A 24,637-nucleotide genomic window follows, 5' to 3' on the forward strand; every position below is an offset into this window, starting at 1 on the left:
AGTAGACAACTGGGCCAACGTTCCTCATCGCATCTGATGTACAGCGGTGTCCGGGTTATTTCGGGCTGTTTACCTCCATGCTCCAGAATGAAGGTTCTCCGAGAACTTCGCTATGGACTCCAACTATTTCATATATGGAACCATTGTTTAAAGGTTACTGGCCATCGCGCATTTTGAAGCAAAATTTCCTGTGGTTAACTAAAGAATCTCATTAGAACCCTTGGAAGGTATGGGTAAGGATCCTAAGTAAGTTCCAGAACCTTGACGAGTTATCGTTTGCAATTAATTCTGGTTCCTAATCCAGGTTCCACAGGCCAGAAACAAACGTGGCATGGTTGGGGAACCAGACTGGTTTGTGCACGTTGGAATGGGGGCGGGACCACGGCCTTATAAGGCAAGACTGATTAAATTCGGGTGTGTCTGACCCAGGACTCACTTGAAGATGCCGAACGTGTCAGGTTCTGAAAACCAGCGTATGCAAGATAATACACAATAAATAATAAAGACATTAAAAGAGACACATGGTACCGGGTTTTAAAGACTGTTATTTACCGACGGACAGGTATCTTAAAGGATTATGACAACAGGTGACCCACGTGGTCATAGAATTTGCATATAAATCATGCAAATGAGTGTAAAATATGCAAGTTAATAGAATAATGGCATTTTGGCTTTATCTCAACAGCATTCAAGCTGGAAACAATGTGCTTGATTAGTAGAATGGCAAACAGTGCAAATCTGAGATAGAGAGAGGGACCTTCTGACATTTTCCACCAGCAGATGTATTTATAGAAATGTGATGTGGTTACGCGTGCTATACGTTTTTCCCACCAATTTCAGCACGGGAACAAGAGCGAGTACCTGCAGCAGGAGCCCTCGTGCTGTTCTGTAGATCCGATGGCAGCAGGAATCAGCGAAGCTTTCTGTTGGTCCGTACGTGTGATATGTGCCACGTATCATTTCCCAGGGCCTCTCTGCATCACTCTAGTCTCACTGTGGTCTTCAAAAGCAAGGATGAAGGCTCTCTGTTTTCCTCCGGGCCGTGTGAGGTGGCTGGATCTGACCTGACTTGTCTGCTTCGCTCATTGTTCTTCCAGGCGAGGAGCTGAGAGTCCAAAAGTTTCATTTCAATATAATTTCAGTCTCTGGGGGCGGTTCATTTCTGCAAGATTAATGCAATATTGTTCATAATAATGAATAATGTTCATTCTATGAAATATGAAAATCCTTCAATCATATCTAAACGTATATAAAATTCTCAAAAAAAATTTGTTTGCTTGTTTCAGCCATAACAGATTTCGATTTTTCGGATTGAAAGGACGAGTCGGGTTCGTTTGCCAGTTCATGAAACTTCCTCAATTCTTGGCGGTATTTTCATTTTAAATCTACCAAAATTTGGACCTAATGTACCTAAATGTACATTGTGGAACCTACATCTGTCTAAAGAAAGGACGTTTCTTACCACGCTGAAGGTGTTGGACCTTCTGAGTGAGTGTGAGAGAGCCAGGCTCCATGCTGGAGATCCTTTCTCTTTCAGGCTCAGCTCACTGGAGCCAAACGCAGAGCTCGGCGGTTTGGCTCCATGTGGGTCTCCTCAGAGCCCCGGATCTTCGTCCAGCTGGCTTCTGAGTCGCCTCTCGCCACCGTACATAAAGCCCATATTCGGGTGTTTCTGAGCGAGACCCAGCAGGCCTGAGGATCTTCACCGGTTCCAGCTTTTCTCCCACATTTGGCCGGGGGGGGACCCCAAAGCCCATGAAAGGCGAAGCCGGGCCTGCAGAGCCCACGTTTTTCTGATGCAGCGTCCAACATCTGCTGCTTTTATCTTCATTTGTTCACGCTGTCAATCAAACGTACTTTCTGATTGATTGGCTCGTGTGGGTTCATGAAACGGCGGTGAAGCTGGGTTGCCGTGAAGCTCTCTTGGACGCATTAAATCACCGGCGGCTGTGAGGTCGTGAGGGCGAGCATGGCCGGGTGGTGTTGCTCCAGGCCGGGTCAGCAGCTTCTCCTTTATTCTCTTGCTGCTGGAATTTGTCCGTTTTCATCCATGCCGTTCTTCAGTTCTCTGGACTCGTGGAAGGTGCAACCAAGCCGTCAACAACAGAGGTCCAGTAAGTTGCAAGATGCTGCCTCCATAGATCAGAACCTCTCAACATCTAATTGATGTGTTCCTCAAACCATTCCTGAACGACACTACCAGTTGAAGGTCTGGACGCCCCTACTCGGTGGACACTGAGGACACTGAGATGGAGCCATTTAGAAGAATCATATTTGGCTTTAGCCGTTACGGTGGTGGTGGCTGTGGTGACCCTCACGTTCGCTTCATGCTGAGTCGTCTTGTCAGCAGTTCATTGCAGGGACCAGGATTCATCTGGTGGTCTCTTCACTGGACTCTGGAGGTGGTCTGAACCTACAGAAATAGTGGCAGATGGTGGCACCGTACAGAAATACGTGGTTATAGTGGTACAGGCGCCTTCTCAAGTAGCAGGTAAGGAGCTGGACTCAGAAGGTGGCCAAGGTGCCACTGAGGTCGCCTTGATGGTGCCCACTGCTCACCAAGGGTGATGGTTAAATACAGAGGACACGTCTCACCGCGTCACCGTGTGCTGCGCTGCAGCGTCTCATCGTGACAATCACTTCACTTTGACTTTTTCCACCCAGTTCAGTTCTGAGGTTCACGTTTGTTACTGCTGGAGCTTCTGGTGGACGAACACGGATCCTAACGCCATGGCTGATGGGTGTGTGTTCTTGTGAAGAAGCCGTCGATACCCAGCATGAGTCTAGAGAGGAAAAAAAGAAAAAAAGAATCTGTTTCTTTTTGACAGTTTCCTTTCTTGTCTCAACAGAAGCGAGAGAATTTGCACATTTTTCTGTCGAGTTGTTCACTTAATCACAACTTGTCCTAAATATTTCTGTCTTGGGCGGGGTCGGGGGCGGAGTCTTCACCAGAGAAACTGGAGGAACAGAGAATAAAAACTCCAGGTTACGTGCGAGAGATCAGGGTCGACACACACAGGGACGCGTTACACACACGCGCGTACACAAACACACACATACACACGTACATAAACGTACACACACACGTACACAAACACACACATACACACGTACATACACATACACACACGCGCGTACACAAACACATACACGTTACACAAACACACACATACACACGTACATAAACGTACACACACATGTACACAAACACACGTGCACAAACACACACATACACACGTACATAAACGTACACACACACGTACACAAACACACACACACGTACACAAACACACACATACACACGTACATACACGTACACAAACACACGTGCACACACATACACGCGTACATACACGTACACAAACACACGTACACAAACACACACACATACACGTTACACACACACGTACACAAACACACGCGCACAAACACACGTACACATACACGTTACACATACACAAACACACACACTTACATGTGCACACACACGCGTACACACACAACCACAAACATGCACACACACGTACACACACACACGTACACAAACACACACGTTACACACACACGTACACAAACACACACACATACACGTTACACACACACGTTACACACACACGTACACAAACACTTACACGTGTACCTACACGTACACAAACACACGCGCACAAACATACACGTACACACACACGCGCACAAACACACGTACACACACACATACACGTTACACACACACGTACACAAACACACACACGCGTACACAAACAACCACAAACATGCACACACACGTACACAAACACACACATACACTAGCTCAGACACACACTTACACAAACAACCACACAACCTTACACAAACACACACACACACAAAACTAGAACACATTCATTCATTTTACATGTTCATTCACACTCACATACACAACTACACTCAGACACGTTCTCTCTAATCTCTGCACACACACACACACACATACACTGAATTGTATTTTTTTTTTATTGTATTTTTTACTGTTAACAGCAGCAGATGTTCCTTCCCTCCCTCTCCCTCGCTCCGACACACACACAGAAGCTCTCTCCTCTGACGTCAGAGGCCAACACACACACACACACACACTTACACACTCTCTCTCTCTCTCTCTCTCTCTCTCTCCCACAGCACTCCTGGCTGAGGGCAGCGTGACCACAACTCTTTATACTTTTAATGTCTTTACATCTTAGTCTGACGTGAATCTTTCATCTTTAATGTCCTGCACTGCTGTGTGACCATCTGTCATTCTCACACACACACACACACACTGTATGAGTGACATTGGTTCTGACTACAGCTGTGTGTGTGTGTGTGTGTGTGTAATAACGGCCTTCTGTAGCTTTATTGTCTTATTTGAAGTTTGAAGAGCTGCGCAGGAAGTAAGAACCGAGCTGAACGCATAAACAAACACACACAGACCCAGCAGCCATTGGCGAGGCGCGGAATTAAATATGCATGAGGGGGTCTCGCTTGGCCGCGCCCACATACTGGGGTCTCACAGGCAGGTTGATGAGGGGATTAAAATGAAAGATGGACCTAGGCGGGTGTGGGTGTGTGTGGTAGAGACGATGAGGACACACACACACACACACACACACACACGCTCAAATTACAACACTAACCTTGACTAAAAACTGCTAAAGTAATAAATTCTGCTAGAAACACTGATTGCGATTAAACAAGTTTGTAAAATTGTCGTCTGATCGAACTGCTCCAGTGTTGCCAGATTGGAATCCAAGGAGACGTGATGCATTTACATTTACAGCATTTACCAGACGTCCTTATCCAGAGCGACTTACAGTCAGTAGTTACAGGGACAGTCCCCCCTGGAGACAATCAGGGTTAAGTGTCTTGCTCAGGGACATGATGGTAGTAAGTGGGGTTTGAACCTGGGTCTTCTGGTTCGTAGGCGAGTGTGTTACCCACCAGGCTATTAACACCCAGTATTTACAGGGACAGTCTCCCCTGGAGACAATCAGGGTTAAGTGTCTTGCTCAGGGACACAATGGTAGTAAGTGGGGTTTGAACCTGGCACTCTGGTCTTCTGGTTTATAGGCGGGATTGTGTTATAGGTGTGGATTATGCGGCACAGCACACAGTGACACGGTGAAAAGTGTCCTCTGTATTTAACCGTCACCCTTGGTGACAGTGGGCACCATGACAGGCGCCTGGGGAGCAGCGTGTGGGGACGGGACCTTCATCAATGGCACCTTGGCGGCTCTAGACAACACTCGTAACCAGACCAGATTGATTATACGTGCTTTTAATCGAGAATCCTGATTGGTGAAGAAACGCACTTGGTCTTGTATCGCGGTGTACGAAGTGCTGGAGTGGAGAGCTGGACCGGGCCGAGCATCCTTATCGCCTCGTTGTTAATGAACGGTGGCTTAGCAACAAGTCTCTGTATTTCCTCACTTCCTAATGAGACTGAGACAAAGGGCCTGAAAACCGTGATTTGTGGGTAAATTGCACACCGTGGTAGATATGTAGTAAAAATGTGTAATGTTCTTAGCGAAGATCTAAAGGAACTCAAACGGGAATAAGTGGCATGAACGTTGTGCGACGACAGATTGGAGGTTCTTGCAGTCGATGCTAATGTGCACCCCTGTTGCTCAGTAGCCACGTGCAGTCACGTCCCCCCGAAAAAGCGTCCTCCTCACCCTCTCATTTACGGCCTAATTATAATCCGGCGGAGCTGTGGGGCGGATGAGGAAGTGGAGAGGTGGCATTTCGGGTCTCATTGCACTCTGCACTAATCTCACTGTTCATGAAAACGAGCCCGTCCCCTGTCCCCCTGTCTCCAACAGACCCTGTTAGAGATGTTTCATGTACGGGAGGAGATATATAGAAGATTTTAAATATGTACATCGGTAAGACGTGAGCTTTTGAGGGTTGGTTACCTGCCCTGCCTTGTAATACCACTGTTTACCTAAAGAGGAGCTGTTGATGGGGTGGGACACGTTCTGGTGAAATACCGCCCCCTACTGGAGGCAGAATCATTCACATTGCAACTTTAATTTCACACTGGTGTCTAGGTGAATTACAATCGACCAGAAAAGACCCTGATAAGAATATTCTGGAAATCTGGAATCTGTATGAGCATTCCATATATGGATGCCAGATAATACTAATTGAGCTTCTGCATTTCAGCTAATTTGCTCTTTGTTGTTGGCTCATCGTGTAGCTAAAGTCAACCTGCCTGTACCTGGCCAATCAGGATCCACCGTTTACACGTCGGTGTGGTCCTGGTTCAGGGTGCAAACTCCTCAATCAGGACTGGTCCTTCTGCGAGAAGCATTTCTATAGATTTCCCTTTTTTGGTAGCCGCACCCCTGTCCCCTAGACTCCAAATTGCTGCCGCTGTTGCTTTTTCTGTGGCCCAATTCGTGTTTGAGAAGGTGCTGCTGCTGCGGCAGAGATGATTGGCTGGTGAGGTGGGTGGATTTGTCTAATGGACATAATTACAGGGACGGAGTCGGGCGAGTTGTGTGGTCAGGATTTTCTCAGAAAAGCGCAGGAACCAGGCAGGTGTGGCGAAATTACGCCGCAGAAAGGGAGACAAAGGCTGGACAAAGGACTCCTTTGTCTTTTGAAGGCTCCTCATGAACACTATCGCGAGAGTCTCAAATGTTCACTTGGACTAAAACATTGATGAACTGATGAAATTAGGATGGTCAGATGTGGAGAACATGCAACCAGGCCTCTTATCCAGAGCACCTTCCAATCAGTAGTTACAGGGCCAGTCCCCCGGGGACACTCACCGTCCCCACACGCTGCTCCCTCAGGGGGCCACGTTTCACTGGGTGCTGTGCTGTGGTGCACGTTCACTCGACTGGATGTCTCATCCTTCAAATGCACAATTCACTCACGTTGAGAAACACCCTTGAATTTCTATCATGTGAGTCACTGTAGTTTCTAAAATCATTTTTTGACATCGAATTATTACATACAAAATGGTAAAAAAAGCCCCGAGTTGCACGGTGCTCTCGTTTTTTAGTGATCATCTCCCGACTGTGGCGTGTCCTGCGAATCAGCCGGTGAACCCAGTCGCCCCCTCAGCCACGGGGCCGCTGTGTCATCGGAACCCCTTCCGGTGACACCGACTACGCCGCGCTGACTATTAATCATCTAGAAAAGGAGCATTTTCCGCGAGGACACTCGCCGCCTGAAATGGCAGGATAATTATATCCTCCATGACATGAAGATGATTGCGTCCCCTCGACGGCGTCCACGTCACACTGAGCGTGTCACACTGCCACTATCAACTCTTGTTACTCCCATAACAAGCTTTTTAGCTCAAATTCACACCGTCGTCAGTGTGTCCGGAGTGTTTTAGAATTTAGTTTCCGCCATTAAACCAGTATTTGTCATTTAAGGCCCGGCGCGCACACACACACACACACACACACACACACACACACACAGTTCGAGTTCCGCGTGTTGAACACACCTCCAGCCTCACACACCTCCAGCCTCACACACGTCCTCTTATTGATTTCTATTAATAATTCCGTGTAGAAGTATTTTGCAATGAACTTTATTTCAGCCTCAGACAAATACAGCCCCCAAATAGAACCGCAAAACTCCCACAATCCCTTTCTCTCCATCCAGAACGATGAGGAACACTGCGGGGTTCTCTGCCTGGGCCATCGAGGGCGCCTGGTTTCACCCGCTGGGGTCCAGTTCTGGTTCTGGCGGTCCCCGGTGGTCTCAGGACCAGGATGGGATGGTGGGACGTTTTTAAACCAAGTGCGTGACCCTCAAGAATCTGAATCTCAGAGCACTTGTTAAATATATTTCTATAGATATATTTTCCATCTGCAGCCACCCACGTTTCTTAAAAAAATGTGCCTTTCACTTGTGCCATATTGAATAGTGATACAGAACAGGAAGTGACATCATAAACAACATGGTAATCGTCCAATCACATCCTGTGTCCACTTTGTGCCTCGTTCCACACGTTCCATCATGTCCTCTTCTACACTTTACTTTTTCTCTCTGACGCTGCAGTAAAAGTCCACAAAAAAAGTGATGATGAACAAAAAAAACGAAGCCATCTAATCGATCATCCATTATTCGTAAGCAGTGCGAAACAAGAAAAAAAAAAAAAAAAATCAATAAATAGTCACTGGTTCCGTAATACACATTTACAGCTGAAGCTCGTCAGCGCTGACCCCGGATCAGGCACGGCCAGCCTTGTTCCCGTACGAAGTGGATGTGCGGCTACATCAGGGCGCAGCTCTTGGCGCGGTCCTTGCGCATGGCGGGCGGCGGCTCCATGATATCAGTCCGCGGGGGCTGCTGGGAGACGCGCTTCAGGCCTCGGCGGGAGTTGCTGCGTTTGAGGTGTGGCCGGGGGACGCGTGCCACGGACGCCACCGTGGTGACGTGGAAGACGTCCCGGACGCTGTTCTCCGAGAACTTGGACGTGCATTCGGCGTAGGCCACGGCGCCGATCTGCCTCGCCAGACATGTGCCCTGGCGGGGGGGAGAGAGAAGAAGCAGCGGTCAGACCTGAAATGGCCTGCTGTGCTAGGCAACCGTCGCCTAGACGATGTGTGTACGCCGGCCAGAAATATTATCTGTAAAAAAACATCGGCAGCAAATGGCGCTCATGTATATTTGATGGTGCGGAAGGTCGGGCGCTGGGGTTTTTGGGTACTTTACGCGCGCGGCGGGGTGTGTTCGCCACGCAGGGACAATCGAGAGCTTGTGTGTGTGTGTGTGTGTGTGTGTGTGTGTGTGTATCATGAAATATTCAGAGCGGCCAATCTCCGCTCTTAAAACAGAGCCAGGCTCGCCGGGTCACTCTTCCGTTCTCTTCCTTTCATCCCGTCCCAGAGTCCCGGGACGCTCAGACGGCCACTGCTCAATGTCACTTAACAAATGACACGTACTGAACGTCACACGTCAGAAAAGTAAAAAAAAAAAAAAAGTGTTCATCTTGTCATCTTTGTCTGAACACGGACGTCAGCCGTGAGTTGCATTCGAGGTCAACAGGCTCTGTGCGCGCTTTTAAGGAAACATTAGTCCCCAAATCGCCTTCGAAATTGCTCCGTGCGTTCGTCTGAGCAGCTCCGGCACGACAGTGACAGAACGCAGAGGCCGATGGCACATGGCGCGGGACAATTACAATGATATAGGTCATACATAATTAGAAAATTGCAGTAATAACTCTCTCGAAGTGGCCCGACGGTGTCGTAGAGATTACGGTTACCACTGGTTTCACTTTTTAGGAGGCAACGCTGGGTCAAACGTAGAAATCCCTCCTCCGCGCTGCAGACCCCTTCCATGCCCGCAGAGCGTGGTTTCTTGCTTCAGTGCCATTTTTAGAGGCGTCTTGTCTCACGTGGCCACGGCGACTGTGCCTTGATGCTGTTGTCAGGGATACGGGAGAAACGCGCTCCCCGTGTACCGGAGCCGGGCGACGGCTAAAGCTGCAGAAGGTCCCCGATGATGCTGGAACCCTTCTCGGCAGGTTCCACAGCTGGGGACTGAGGGCCTTAAAGGGAGGCGGTGTACCAAAACGGACAAAACTGGGTGGTGTGGCACCGCGACACGAGAACTGGGTTTCTAAAGAACCGTCTCCTCCCTCTTCCCATGTCCACCTTACGGGTTCAGCTCTTAATCGAGCCCTGTCCCGTTGCATCAGGAATTTCAACAAGTGGGCGTGTCCTCAGCAGCCAAATCTTATCACCACGCCAGAATTTAATCTCATTTAACGCTAAATCAGGATACGACAAACTCACTTAAACACAACGATGGGAAGGACGGTCAATGGTACATTTTTGGTTATTATTAATGCTTTTGTGTGGAAGTCCATCCACATTCAGCACGGTGCGTGTGTCACCTGTTCGTGTGTCACCGGGATGAGTCTCTGTTTGGACAGCTCCCTCAGGGTGTTCAGGTCCGTCCTCATGTCCAGTTTACAGCCCACCAGCACGATCTTCGCGTTGGGACAGAACTCCTGCGTCTCGCCCTGCCACTGAGAAAAGGAGGGGAGGTTTCTGTTTTCTGGGGTACCACAGACACCGCAGGGCGGCCGTTACATCACCACACACCACGTTCTCACATCAGAGAGCAGATAAATCCAGGAGTTTTAAGTAAATATTGCTTATATATACACACACACACACACACACACAGTACATTACAGGCCAAAAGGGTGGACACACCTTCTCATTCATGACCATTTACATTTGTAGATTCTCACTGAAGGCATCAAAACTATGAATGAACACATGTGGAGTTCTGGACTTAACAAAAAGTGGAGACCTGACCTCCACAGTCACCGGACCTGAACCCAGTCCAGATGGTTTGGGGTGAGCTGGACCAACAAGTGCTAAACACCTCTGGGAACTCCTTCAAGACTGTTGGAGAAGCATTTCAGGTGACGACCTCTTGAAGCTCATCGAGAGAATGCCAAGAGTGTGTAAAGCAGTAATCAGAGCAAAGAAACTAGAATATAAAACATGTTTTCACTTATTTCACCTTTTTTTGTTAAGTCCAGAACTCCACATGTGTTCATTCATAGTTCTGATGCCTTCAGTGAGAATCTACCAACGTAAATGGTCATGAAGATAAAGAAAACACGTTGAATGAGAAGGTGTCCAAACTTTTGGCCTGTACTGTATATATGTGTGTGTGTGTGTGTGTGTGTGTTTTATAACTGATGACACGCCCCCAGCCCGGGGCAGCCATTATGTGGGTTTTTTTGTGACACACACACAGAGTTGATAAGGACGCTGACTGCAGCCTCACGCACAAGCAAATCACCAAGAGTGCCATCAAACTGACACGGTGCAATACATCACGCCCATAAATACAGTCCGCTGACAAGACACGCTTTTAATATCCAAAACAAATGCAGCAAAATGTCAAATCTACAGATTCATATCTGTAGATATAAATTGCATTGTTTTTTTTATTACATCTCAAGAGCCTCCTAAGAACCTGGAAGGCTCCAAATTCTACAAATACTAGAAAATAATACTGATCTTCAGTTGGTGGTTCAGTTGACTGGGAAGCTGTAAATCTGTATCTGTTGTAAATATGAACATCTATTGATTCTTTTTCTTCTTCTTGTTCTTCCGTCTCTTGGTTGAAATTTTGAGCACCTTCCCACACCGTAAATAAACCTGCACTTTTTCGCATCACAGCTACCGGCATCTGTTATATAATAATACACACGCATTTAAAACATATATCTGATGTCTATCCTAAAAGTATTCAGAATTCTTTACCTTTTCATATAAAGTAATGAAATACATTACCGAAAACAAAGCATTCTACTTTTCCAGTCCGTTGTATTAAAAGAGATCTGAAATAACAGTAAAATGTTGGCTAATGGTGTTTAATGGTATTTAATAGTGTTTAATGGTGTCTATCTGCAGAGGTGAGGTAAATATGATTAGCATTTTTAATGTTGGGCTTGAGAATTACGGGCATGTAGGGGAGTGCTGATGAGGGTCACAGGTCAAGAGCACTGGTCTGCCTTTTATTCCAGGGGTCCCGTGCAATGACCTCCAGTTTGCCGTGGCGACCTCTGCTTTTGATGGGGGGAATGGGAGTTAGTGGGATATCAGTGTGGGGGGGTCAAAGGTTACGTAGCACAGCGACAGTCAGGCTGGTTTTGTCCACTGGCAAACACAAGGGTGGACGTTTGCATATATGGGCCCATATGTCAAGGTGAGGGGGGAGCTGCGGGAGGCAGATGTGGGCGGGGCGTTGGCTGCGCCCTGCTGCGCAGCACTTTTTTTATTCTATTGTAGCAGAAAATGGCACATCGTTGCAGAAATGATCCCCTGCAGATTTTTGTTTGCCTTTGCGGCGCATTTTTGACGCTGCCGTTATATAATCCACATCAGGCTTTCGCCTCATTTTCCATATTGTGATTACTCAAACAAAATCACATTTAGACAATTCAGACAATAAAGTCATTTAAAAAGAAAAAAAATCTTCATTTACGCAGTCAATACTGAATAAAAGGTTGAAGGTCACCCTGTTTTAAATTCTTTTTTTTTTTTTTGTAATTATCGATATGTACCAATGACACGTATGGTAGACTTTAAACGGTTCATAACTAAATGTCTTCAGTGTCCCTGGTCATCACGTGTGGTCAGTAGCTGAGCCTCCAGAAATGAGGGGCTGAAGTGGCCCTTGCGACATCTCCTGCGCAGCCATGGCCCTGTGCAGCGTGCACGGAATGCGGCAGGGCCGAGTGATTGATTGACGGTCGCTGGATAATGGTGTGGAAGTAATGTGCTTTTTTTTTTTTTTTTTTTTTGTTAAATTTGTGTCCACTGCACCACAAGATCCGAGTAATCAAGATCTGTAGTTTAAGATCTAGATCATTGGCAGTATCTTTAATACAAAAACAAAAATCCACATAACACCCAACGGTAACCCCAATGTGTTGCTACGCATTAAATCTGGTCAGTAAGGCTGGCCAATGTGCAGATAAAATGACGTTTTATGCATGACTTCATCGAATTTTTGTAATAATTACAGATGTATAATATTTCATGTATCATGCATAGAACTGCTCATTATGCAAGAAACCAGCTGGCTGCATCATCCGCGGTGATGCAATTCTTTATAATCACAGCGATTAAAGAAGTTCTTACCTTTTTAAGGACACTGTCCAGAGTCTCAGGGCGGCTGATATCGAAGCAGATGAGCACTGCGTCTGAGTCGGGATAGGCCAGCGGCCTGACATTGTCGTAGTAGGAGGAGCCTAAAAAACACGCACAAACACCCTGAAATACTTTTTGTCCTCAGCATCTGATATATTAGTGTATCTGAAATGGTTCTGGACTCGTGTTTGTTACTGTAATTGCCCTGCTGGTTCAGTTGTGTGGGCTGATGCCCTGGGCGTTGAAGGGGGACTGACTGAAATGTCCGCCAACGGACACGGGGGACGCATTTCTCTGGCCCGAAGTGGACAGAGCCACCATGGATAATGCGCTCGCTTCCCAGAGTGCATTGTGTCTGTGAATTTTGGCCCTTTTCTGACCATTTGCTGGGATTTGTTCTCTACAAAGAGCAGAATGCGGGGAATGTGCAGAGGCGCGGCTAATTCCGTCCCATACGGTGACAAACCAACAACAAAAAAAAAAAAGCCCAACAACACGCACACAACTTCTAAAGTCCCACATTGTTCACTATGTCACCAGCACGTCGACTGGAAAACACACAGGCCGGAAAACCCGGAAAACTCGGGTTTAGCGCCCCTGCTGGCTGGCGGCGATACCAGCAGTTTCATTCTTTTTTCTTTTACTACTTCGCTGCTGTAGAAATGAAGGCAACTGAGCCACACCCACGGAACCAAATCTTGACGTTGGTGTTGGATGAAGGCGTCTGCGCGTCGCTCTTGTGTTTTTGCACATTTAAAGGTCACGACCTTTCTGACCCACACACTTCTGATAGAGCGGAGAGCCGTGACGATGTAAAGAGCGGTGGACCAGCCGTGCCGGTTTCGTTTAAACGCTGGCACGTAAGAGCCTGGCGGGGCTTGGATCCGGTGGCATCTTGGTGCCGCCCTCGCCAGCTGCAACGCCGCCTTTCATCTGCGGGGGAATAAGAAGACCACGCCGACACTCCCGGGAAAGGAAGTGAAGAAGTTCAGACGCTCGGCCGATTAAAACGCTGGAAATTGGATAAACTTGTTCGAAATGAGAGATGCCGTGGGGAATCCTCCTCTGTGTTATTCGGCATATCTGTCCTACGAAGCCCAAGAAGGCAACAATGCTAAATTATGAACAATACGCGCTGCTCAGGGAAGCCAGATGAGTTTAGAGTGGAACGCGGATCTTTATCTGCTGATTAAAAGGGGACGTGTGCGGTTAGCGAGACCGGGACGCTCCCACAGCCTCGTAAAAATGATGCTGACACATGAAACCGGGCATCTGTGCGCCCCGCTGTAAAACCAGCCGTCTACATAAAACCACGGCTCGCCGTATCCGCTTAGACGGCAATTACAGGCCGCGGGCGGGGCGCAGATGTGGACGCTTCAAAATAAAAGCCCTTTCACGGTACAGCAGCGGGATATTCCCTCACATGCCGCTTCTCCTGGGAAACAAGCAAGTTGACAACCATGACCTGCGTCAAACTGTCTGGGAACCCAAAATGCTAGCGTCGGTGCAGAACCTCTAGAACCCAAATGCATCTCCACATCAGAGCCAAGCAGAAGACGTGGTTGCCGGGTACAGCTTTTTTAGGTAGCCCCACCCCAAGGTGCAGATGATTCAACCAGGGCGTCCATCACTTTCATTCCCATGTGTCATCACTTCTGATAGAGACTTAATGGTTCATCAAACGCTTCCTGATATCATGATGCTCAGCTTTATACTTTGACAATGTGGGGACCTGAGTTCCTGAAGTCTGGGTGCCCACTTCGTTCCTCCTGTGCAACATACAGAAAACGAACATCCTGAAAATATGTCTACGTCTGGAGAGAAGGTTTAGATGAAAGGAAGTGACATGAAGAACCATCTTTATACTACATGAAAACAGTGAGGGTGGGCAGAACTAAAAATGCTGGCACGTCGTGTTTTAGAAGCAGCACCATGCGTCCTGGCAACCTGACCGCTCTCCACAGGAATGTCCCTAATTGGCCACAAACGCAGTCAACAGCAGCCAATAACAAGCCAGTTTACAGGCCCGGTAACGTCAAAGTAACCTTAAAGCCAGACGAGGTGAGCGTGGTGTGGTTACCCGAGAGTCACCAGCCAGGATTGGTGGGCACTGCGTGAGAAATAGCCAATTAACATTCTCCACACTCAGCTCCCTTCCCAGAGTGCACTTGAGCTCTTACAGGGTCACAGCAGTGAGAATAAATGGTTGAAATGAGTCCATAATGTTTTATATCAGGACAGTAAAGTGCAGAAGACGGGTGGGCTGCAGGGTGGGGACCCTCCCGGCACCACGTCCCGCACGCCGGAGTTCGTGCTGCATTACACACGTCCGTGCCTTCCTTTTAAACATCGCTCACGGGAGCGGCCAAACACTTCGAGTTGTGGCAACGGCGTCATGGCAACCCGGGAGCAGAGAAAAGGGTCCTTTGTGCGCTGGTGAATGGAACGTTTAAATAAAAAAAAAAAAAAAGGGGCTGTGAGGAAGGAGGGATGGAGTGATGGTCGGAGGTTTAATGGCCGTCGAGAGCCATGGCAGGCCCTCGCTCCGAAGGTGAAAATGAGACGCGGCTGGATGGAGTGCTTGTGCCGGGTGGTAGTAGCCTAGTGGGTAACACACTCGCCTATGAACCAGAAGACCCGGGTTCGAATCCCACTTACTACCATCGTGTCCCTGAGCAGGACACTTAACCCTGAGTGTCTCCAGGGGGGGACTGTCCCTGTAACTACTGACTGTAAGTCGCTCTGGATAAGGGCATCTGGTAAATGCTGTAAATGTAAATGTGCCGCCCGCCATTTGCATGTAAAAGCCCAGTTGACGGCTATCTGTGGTCCCCACGTCACACGCCGTGACTTCGCTGCCGTGACTTCGCTGCCGTGCCTCGGCGTGAAGCTGTGACCTGCTGGAAGTAAAGGTCTTTTTTTGGCCAGACGCACACTTTCAACAATAAACGATTTTTTACATTCGTTGCAATGGCAACTATTTAAATTTCTTTCGCCCGTGTCCCCTCACACATCGTTCAAACATCTGCAGGCTTTAACCAGATATCTTCACGTCAACACAATCACCTTCCTCTCAGCGTTGGACGTTGTAAAAGACATCACAGGTCTAGCGCCCCTGCTGGCCGGCTGATAGAGTTTTTTTTTTTTTTTTAGCTCCACCCATCACCTGGCAGGGGAGATACCGTGATCAAGAAGGCGGTTCACCCAGGGCGAGGCTCAGCCATTGCACTTCGGCTGTGCTGACCCCTGCGAATTCCCCAAATGTGGGAATCTCGACTGCATAGTGGGGCAGTGGTGGCCTAGCGGTTAAGGAAGCGGCCCCGTAATCAGAAGGTTGCCGGTTCGAATCCCGACCTGCCAAGGTGCCACTGAGGTCCCCCTGAGCAAAGCACCGTCCCCACACACTGCTCCCCGGGTACCGGTCATGGCTGCCCACTGCTCACTCAGGGTGATGGGTTAAATGCAGAGGACAAATTTCACTGTGTGCACCGTGTGCTGTGCCGCTGTGTATCACGTGTGACAATCACTTCACTTTCTTTCATTTACGTCAGTCTCACTGTCAGTAGATTCCGCTGACTTTTCTCTCGCCCGAGTCCCCCGAGGTCATAAATACGCTCACATCCGCAGGCTTTAACGTCAATACGGAACACGAAATCCAAGCCGGCAAATGTGTAAATATGCACGCGAAGGTAGAAACAGGCAGCGTTTTCCCATAATTCCCTGCAGAGAAGACCGTACGAGTGTTGCGCTGTGAAACCTGACACCAGGGTTTCACGGCAGCAAACAGGAAAAACAAGGCCGGGTGTTTCCCGCGCCGCGCTGGTTTAAGGCCTGGAGCCGAGCGGGGGATTAACGTAAACGACAGAGAGAGGAGTGGCGGCCCTGAAGCTCTGAAACTCATAATCTGCTCATAATCTGGAATAAAAACGCCGCATTTCCATCCCGCTCTGAACGGGATTAAACCTTCGGTTACAGTCGGAGACGCCGGCGCTCGATGGGAAGGTGTCGGGGGAGTGGACAAAGGCAGCTAGTGTCTCACGTACCACACACACGGACCTCAGTTCCCCGAACAGCTGCACCGTCCCGTCGGCCTTTAATATGGAAAGTCACAGATCTCCGGCACAAGTCTCCGTTTCTTCGCGGGATCGAACTCCTCGGCACATTTACATTCTCGCTCCTTATCCAGAGGGGTGGCGGGGACAGTCCCCCTGGACACAGGGACACGATGGTACAACTGCCCGTCCCGTGTAACGTGGAGAACAAGGAGGCCAGGCCTGGCAGGAGGAATTGTGGGTAATGGATGTGCTCCAGGCCACATCGGTTGCCCATTCAAGCGACCGCTTGCTCTGCAATATCAGTTTTTTTTCTGTCAGTGTCTCCACTTTCTTTAATCCTTGTGGGCCAACATCCAGCGGCATTGATTTGGCACTCGGGAGAAACGGGGAGCAGCGCCGCGATGCACCAGATGTCTTCACGGCGACACAATCTCAGCGCTGAGCGTTGTATTTAAAAAACCGACGCGGTGTCATCTGTAAGAAGTGAAGACATCACAGGTCTGGCGCCCCTGCTGGCTGGCTGGTGTAGAGCCTGTCCTACAGCACTAATAATCTACACAGAGCTGTCAATCACGCCCACAGGCTCCTCCCCTTTTCCAAACCTAGTTTGTTCCTCCCCTCCGAGAAACAGAAAACTAGAAAGCGGTACTTTCTCAAGAACGCAGTGACATTTGCCAACACTCCTCGTGCATTAAATCTATTAAGACGGCCATTTTTCTGCAGCTAAAATTGTGTTTCTCTTCGGAACAAAACCAAAATAATCCTTCCGTCCTTATTCATTAAACTTCAGTCTGTGCTTTGATGCATTAACGGCGCCCACGTTTTACTGGATTCTGAGTAATTACGACTCGTCCCCCCTTTTCTTTTATTCCCTTCTTTTATCTCACGGTTTCCACCTTCCTTCTGCTGTTACACCAGGAAAACTTCCCGCTTCCCCTGCCTCCACATCCGCCTTTTTTTCTGCCTTGAGATGAATGTCTTCCTCGTTTTTGGGACGAAATAAAGGAACAAATCTGTCTGAGTGTGGACATAATGCTATAAAAGTGACCCGGGAGCGCGTGTAGGATTTTTAGGCGGATGCGTATGCTCGTGCATTATGGATGAGGAAAAGCAGGATGCAACTCAGCCAGTCAGCTGTGTGTGTGTGTGTGTGTGTGTGTGTGTGTGTTTCATTTGCCAGGATATCATGAGCCTGTCTTGGTCCCTGGTGACCTCCTGAATGGATCTTGGAGGGTGGAGGTCACAGGGAGTGGTCATGGTGGGGGTTGCATTTCAGGAAGGAAGGTCTGCAGGATGCCGTTTCGGAGCAGAAGGGTCCAAGTCCCCCGATGTTCCTAATGAAGGAACATCGATTTTGTGTCGCCAGTGAACCCGGATGCCGGGGTTGAATGTGACCTCATTATAAGCACACACACACACACACACACACACACTTAGGGTTCTTTCTTCTTGCTTTTCGAGGCTTTGAAGAGCATCCAGCAAAAAACGAACTAAAGTTCGAATGTCACTTCTGGCGTCACCTGGACACACCGGTGTCCTTCCAGCGCCAGAAATCTGTCATTCGTTCCACGGATTTCGTGGTACAGCAGGTCTGAGATACAATGAGATGCACAGCAGCTCTCAGGTTTGATTGTAAGTGGTACCAAAGGGAAGTTCTCAGCTCTTCTCAGGTCATCACACATCATTTTATTACATTTAGAGCAAGAGAGAAAAACTTCTGTACATCAGGCAAATAAACACACACACACACACACACACACACACACACACTCTCTCTCTCTATGTGAAATCTCTGCTCTGCGGAGGTAATGGATCCAGGTGCCGGTTTCTGGCAGGCAGAAGGAAACATCTGATGGGGCTCAACAGCCCACCTCATCAATTAGAGATGGAGCAGTGTGTCCATATACTGCGCTGCCACATCCGCCTCAACACACCGCCTGCCCGCACGCATGTGTGTGTGTGTGTGTGTGTGTGTGTGTGTGTATGTGTATGTATGTGTGAGAGATTTCTCAAAGTGCTGTAAACCTCACTGTGGACACTTTATACTCAAACACTACATTTACATTTACAGCATTTATCAGACACAACAACTACAACGTGGTCTGGCCTGAAATTCCCTTCTACTGTATACACTGACGTTACACTGTGCACTAATGTTTACAAAAATGTACATATATATATATATATATATATATATATATATATATATATATATATATATATATATATATATATATATATATATATATATATATATATATATATATATATATATATATATATATATATATATATAAAAAAATATAAAAATAGGGTGGTAGTAGCCTAGCGGGTAACACACTCGCCTGTGAACCAGAAGACCCAGGTTCAAACCCCACTTACTAGCATCGTGTCCCTGAGCAGGACACTTAACCCTGAGTGTCTCCAGGGGGGGACAGTCCCTGTACTACTGACTGTAAGGGTGGTGGGGTACTGAAAGTAGGGTGGTAGTAGCCTAGCGGGTAACACACTCGCCTGTGAACCAGAAGACCCAGGTTCTAACCCCACTTACTACCATCGTGTCCCTGAGCAAGACACTTAACCCTGAGTGTCTCCAGGGGGGGACTGTCCCTGTAACTACTGACTGTAAGTTGCTCTGGATAAGTAAATACTGAGTTTTGTGTTTTTATTATTTTATTAGAATTTGCGTTTTTTTAATAGCACAGCGCATATTCCGATAAACACAACTTAGCCCCCGGCCACAGGCAAACAGTGGCGTTCCGCTCTGTTTGCTAATGTTCTCGGCCCGGAGCGTTCCTGTTCCGTGGCCGCTCCAGCTCCCTCGTGTCCCCTCGGGTCTGAGCCTCCGGCTGCCACAGCCGTTCAAAACTGAAATGACTCAACAATGACGGTCGCGTTTGGTTTTTTTACAGACCCGATACTCGGTACGTCACTCTACAATAAATCTACAGCAAACAGAAATCATTTCATCACACGAGTCCAGGATGGCTGATGATGGTCTTGAAAATGACTGTTTAAATGGTAATCAGTCGCTTTATGTTAATTATGATATCTTAAAATAAAAGAATTAATTTGTTAAATCATTTCTTTTTGGAACAGCTGCAGTTTAAACAACATCCATGGGGTGACGCTGGGAATTAAAATGTATGTATGTACACAAACAGAAAACCAATGAAAAGTCCGATTGTCTCCTGTCTTCTGGTCCTCACATCTCACCATATGCCAGTGGGCTAAAGTGCTCAGTCTTAAGAGCTGAGAAATTGGACAACGGCATCATGGCCAATAAAAGTCTCCACCCCTTTCTTCATGGGCCGCGCCCATGTGTTCGCAATGCACAGAATGCCCCAGGTCACATGACCATTGTCCAGCACCGACGCGAGTGAAAGCTCTGCACTGCGGCGTGGTTCTGAAAGGCCCAACCACTCGCATTCCCATTCAGGGGTCCCACCACCTCGGGGCATGGGTCAGAGGTCGAAGGGGCGCGACCTCTCGGGATTCCTGCAAGGGATTAGCTGCAGAATGAGTGGCACTTCAGTGTCCACTTGCACACACAATGACACAATAATAACGGCAGGGCGGGAGCACAAAGAAACAGTCGACACCACCCTGCCTCTCCACCTGTCCCCGTCTGGTCCCTTGTCCACCCTACTGGGACGACGACGACAGGAGGCGCGAAGAGGATGATGATGAAGAGGAAACACGGCTGGTACGATATTATAAAGTGTGTGTGTGTCACAGCAAGTCACACAAAGGCTAGTCGCCCTATGGACCCTTGCCAGCGTGTCTGTGCCAACACCCGAGGCCCAAGCGCCCGCTTCTTCACCCGGCATTTAACCAGCCTCGGAGTCCGACTGCCGCGGCTCCGCCGTGTACGGCTGTAGTTACTGCTGCTCTTATTAAACGTGCTACACGTTACGGTCACGCAGCTTCTTTCCAGATGAAGCGCCTGTAGGCTGATAGTGCAGCAATCGGAGGGACGACACACCGCGGTGTCCCCCTTACTCCATTCATTACGTCGCTGAATTAACGAAAACCTCACTTCCTGGCCTCGACTTTATTTACATTTACGGCATTTACCAGACGGCCGTATCCAGAGCGACTTACAACGTGCTTCCATGTCACCATGGATGAAGTGGTCAGTTCTGGTTCACCAGGACCCCCAACTATGAACACAATCTTTTTATTCACTCTGTTCTAGTTTCTATACAGAAGTCAGACAAGAAGAAGGTTACAAGTTCATCTAAATCTTCTCTAAAGAGGAAGGTCTTGAGCTGCCGTGTGAAGGTGCTCAGTGACTGAGCTGGAAGTTCATTCCACCACCGAGGGGCCAAGACGGAGAAGAGTCTAGATGAGCGTCTTCCTTTTACCTTCAGAGATGGAGGGACCAGGCGAGCAGTACTGGAGGCTCGGAGTATACGAGGTGCAGTGCGAGGTGTAATAAGGGCTGTGAGGTAGGATGGTGCTACTCCATGTTTGGCTTTGTAGGCCAGCATCAGTATTTGGAACCTGATGCGTGCAGCTACTGGGAGCCAGTGGAGGGAACGTAGCAGAGGGGTGGTGTGGAGAACTTGGGAAGGTTGAAGATCATTTTGTATGAGCTGTAGAGGTCGGATGGTACATAGTGGTAGACCAGCTAGAAGGGAGTTGCAGTAGTCCAGTCATGAGAAGGACTGAACCAGGATCAGTACCAGTACTTTATCATGGTCCCCAACAATAACTTTCACTCCAGAGTTCAGGCTACAACAACCCACTGCTTCTCCTCTAATCCCCTGACGTTGCACCATGGTGCAGGAAACTGAAATATTAATGCAAAGCAAATCATTTTGACAGGATGCACAATCGTTCCTAAAAGGCACGTGGTTATGCGTCATCAGACCAAAATAATCAATCGATTCACTTAGTGTAGAGTGACTACAATCATGATCCTCTATCAAAATAATACAATGATATCCCCTATATAGGTTATTTAATATAAATATATCATATTAAAGTCAGGTGGCAGGTGATACTATAATACTGTGCAATAATATCTAGGTCACAATGCTTCTTTTTTTATAAAACACAGTAATACTTCGTAGAAAATGTATTTTTGTGCCTTTGTACTTTATAGCTTAATCTTCAGTGCTATTCTTGGTACCGTGTTGTACCCAAACTAGACTTGGAATGGAGCTGAATACGAGCAGATCTTTACAAATTCAGTACAATGTGATTATGAGGATCGGGAATAATGATGAATTACACTCTTACCTTAAACTAAATAATTCCCCATAAATTAAATAATTCCCCATTATAAAGCAGACACTCACTATGCTTTATATGGGTGCTAGTAGCCTAGCGGGTAACACACACCAGAAGACCCAGGTTCAAACCCCACTTACTACCATCGTGTCCCTGAGCAGGACACTTAACCCTGAGTGTCTCCAGGGGGGGACTGTCCCTGTAACTACTGATTGTAAGTCCCTCTGGTAAATGTCGTAAATGTAAATGTCCGGCTTCAGCTAGTTTGCTGGACCTCAGGACCTGTTCCAGGGAAAATGAATTATATCTTGGAGCGGTGGGAACGTTAGTGAGGTCAAAGGGCAATCCTGCCCTGAGATGCTCATTCCAGAAAAGTCAGACTGGTTTCACATCAGGCGTCGCATTCTTTCTAAAAGGGCGCAGGAGGGCGTGGCTTCTCCACCCAGAACACCGGTCCAGTACAATACAACACTTCGTACGCCGACTTTCGGCGTGGTTCGAACCCACGGCTGGGTCTTACCTGACGTGTCCCACATGTTCAGCTCTATCCTCTGCTTGTCGATCTCGAAACTGGCCGTGTAGTTCTCGAACACCGTCGGCACGTAATTCTGGGGGCGAGAACGAAACGACGTTGGGAAGTTCGAACGAATTCGTTCTTCACGACCCGGACCCGGCTTCGCGGTTACCGACCTGCGGGTACGAGTCCTTGGCGAACACGTGCAGCAGCGCGGTCTTGCCACACTGCGCGTCCCCGACCACCACGATCTTGCAGCGGCTGCCCTTGCTCTCCATCACGTCCGCTGGGCGCGCCGCCGGACGCGTCCGCGCTTCTGAGCGGCGGGCGGCGCGCGTCTGGCGAGGGTTCGGCCGCGGCCCCGCCCACCTGTCACCCGCAGCCAATCAGACGCCGGCGTTTCTTTTTTATTTTTTTATTACATTGTTGCGCATGTTTTGCCAAAACAGACGCGTCGTTCTCATAGAAAACAGCATGAGCATGAAAATTAATCGACGATTTTACCTCCCAGAGGTTAACTGTTTTAACCGGAACAATTCCAGGGCAGAATTTAATTCCTGATTCTCTTTGAACGCTGTAGTGCGAGCGCCACCTTGCGTACGTATTTGATTGCGACATGACGTCCCATTTTTATTTGAAATAAAGGGACTGAAGTCGCCATGCAACATCAGGATCGCGTTTCTACGGCATTCAGCATCTATATTATAGCAGCAATTCCTAAATACTAGTACAGAATTAAGAAGTCGGCTGGACCTATGGAAAATGTTCACATATTTCCACATTTTGTTATGTTACAAGCCTTATTCCAAAATGGATTAAACGCATTGTTCAATACTTGCACCATTTACATTTACAGCATTTACCAGACGCCCTTATCCAGAGCAATCAGTAGTTACAGGGACAGTCCCCCCCTGGAGACACTCAGGGTTAAGTGTCTTGCTCTTTACTACCACACCCATCATTTAATTAACTACATCATGTAGACAATGAGACAGACAGACAACTACTGAAATGAATAATAAAAATAAAAAAGTGCAAATATTGCGGGTGCATTAATAGATTTTACTACAGACAGATAATGTTATCGAAGTGATGTATTCCCATGCCAAGGTACTGCCCACCAAGCGCTGGCGACATAGTCAGTTTTGGTTGTGTTTCATAAAACATTCTGTGCTCCTGTGCTCCAAGACTGGCAGAAATGGCAACGAGACACTCTCATTCTCGCACTCATTCTCAACCCCCTAGAGACTTGGCTGGTGGGTACAGAAAATCCTCTTACACCTAGCCGGGACGAGACCCATTAGTGCATTTAGTACGTTACCTGCTCACCTGTTGCCTAGTATTGGTGCAACCTGCAATAATTGCCATAAAATGGACAATGGACAGAAACTAAATAAAACTGAAGAAATTTTGATGGGCCTGTGCCCATGCAGGACCAGGCGTTCCTAATAAAATGGCCATGTGATTGTGTTATAGGACAGTGTTGGTAATGGTTATGTAGGTTGCTGCTAGGGGTCAATGGAGCAAAAAGGGGTCAATGGAGCTAAAGTTCAATGGAGCAAAAAGGTCACGGATGTCAAAATAATGGGAAAAATGAGCACGAAAGCACCAGAATGAGCACCATGCAAAAGTTGGCAGGTTTTGGTTGAACCGTGTGCAAGCATAATTAGAGCCAAAATAAATGGGATTCAATGAGAAAAGAGGGATGCCAGATATGTAGCAAAAAAAAAAATGTCTGTCCAAAATCAAAGTTTGAACATGTCAAGGGTGTCTCGTTGAGGCAAGAAATTTATCTTGACATTTATGTAAGTCCAAAAAAGTTGATTTCCAGACTAGAATAATAAACACATTATTATTCTTGGGCATAAGAGACGGGTCTGAGGTCGCTACCTTCATTTGTTACACTGTGAAAAAGAAAATCACTCTTTATTCGAAAGAGTTAGTATTCTGAAATGCTCTGACAAGAAAAGGACTTTAAATATAAAAGGATCCATATGATTATGTGCATCACAATTACGTCTAAAAAAGCATCTGTGAATAATCCGAATTTATAATTTACAATTCGCACAGCTTTCGACAGGGAATTCCAACAGAATATGTGCAGTGTGGCCGATACACAGTTGAACTTGCTATAGCATGTAGCATGTATGTAACATTACATTCTTTTT

At 47.6% G+C, this 24,637-nt stretch overlaps 1 protein-coding gene and 1 pseudogene across 2 annotated transcripts; one reads left to right on the plus strand and one right to left on the minus strand.

The window, feature by feature from the left end:
- Nucleotides 1-7,548: 7,548 nt before the first annotated feature.
- LOC114784294 (rho-related GTP-binding protein RhoN-like) lies at nt 7,549-22,788 on the minus strand. Of its 2 annotated transcripts, XM_028969578.1 has the most exons (5): nt 22,646-22,788; nt 22,476-22,563; nt 12,654-12,763; nt 9,878-10,012; nt 7,549-8,505 (listed from the first exon to the last, which is right to left on the minus strand). In XM_028969578.1, exons 1-5 carry the CDS (start codon nt 22,745-22,747, stop codon nt 8,251-8,253), a joined length of 690 nt encoding a protein of 229 aa, XP_028825411.1. In that variant the 5' UTR covers nt 22,748-22,788; the 3' UTR covers nt 7,549-8,250. The 2 variants fall into 2 exon arrangements, with proteins under 2 accessions (XP_028825411.1, XP_028825410.1); XM_028969577.1 differs by lacking the exons at nt 22,476-22,563; nt 22,646-22,788 and adding an exon at nt 16,706-17,202.
- LOC114784981 (uncharacterized) lies at nt 15,824-15,952 on the plus strand (annotated as a pseudogene).
- Nucleotides 22,789-24,637: the final 1,849 nt, after the last annotated feature.

The sequence above is a fragment of the Denticeps clupeoides genome, chromosome 2, assembly GCF_900700375.1.
Source record: "Denticeps clupeoides chromosome 2, fDenClu1.1, whole genome shotgun sequence".
NCBI classification, from domain to species: Eukaryota; Metazoa; Chordata; class Actinopteri; order Clupeiformes; family Denticipitidae; genus Denticeps; species Denticeps clupeoides.

Excerpts from the sequence above, each read along its gene's own strand:
- LOC114784294 (XM_028969577.1), bottom strand. The coding sequence starts at position 16,991 with ATGGGCAACCGATGTGGCCTGGAGCACATCCATTACCCACAATTCCTC. Across the intron at positions 12,764-16,705 it reads AACTGAGGTCCGTGTGTGTG|GCTCCTCCTACTACGACAAT; the intron begins GTACGTGAGACA and ends CGTGTTTTTTAG. Across the intron at positions 8,506-9,877 it reads TCCCGGTGACACACGAACAG|GGCACATGTCTGGCGAGGCA; the intron begins GTGACACACGCA and ends CCCCCCCGCCAG.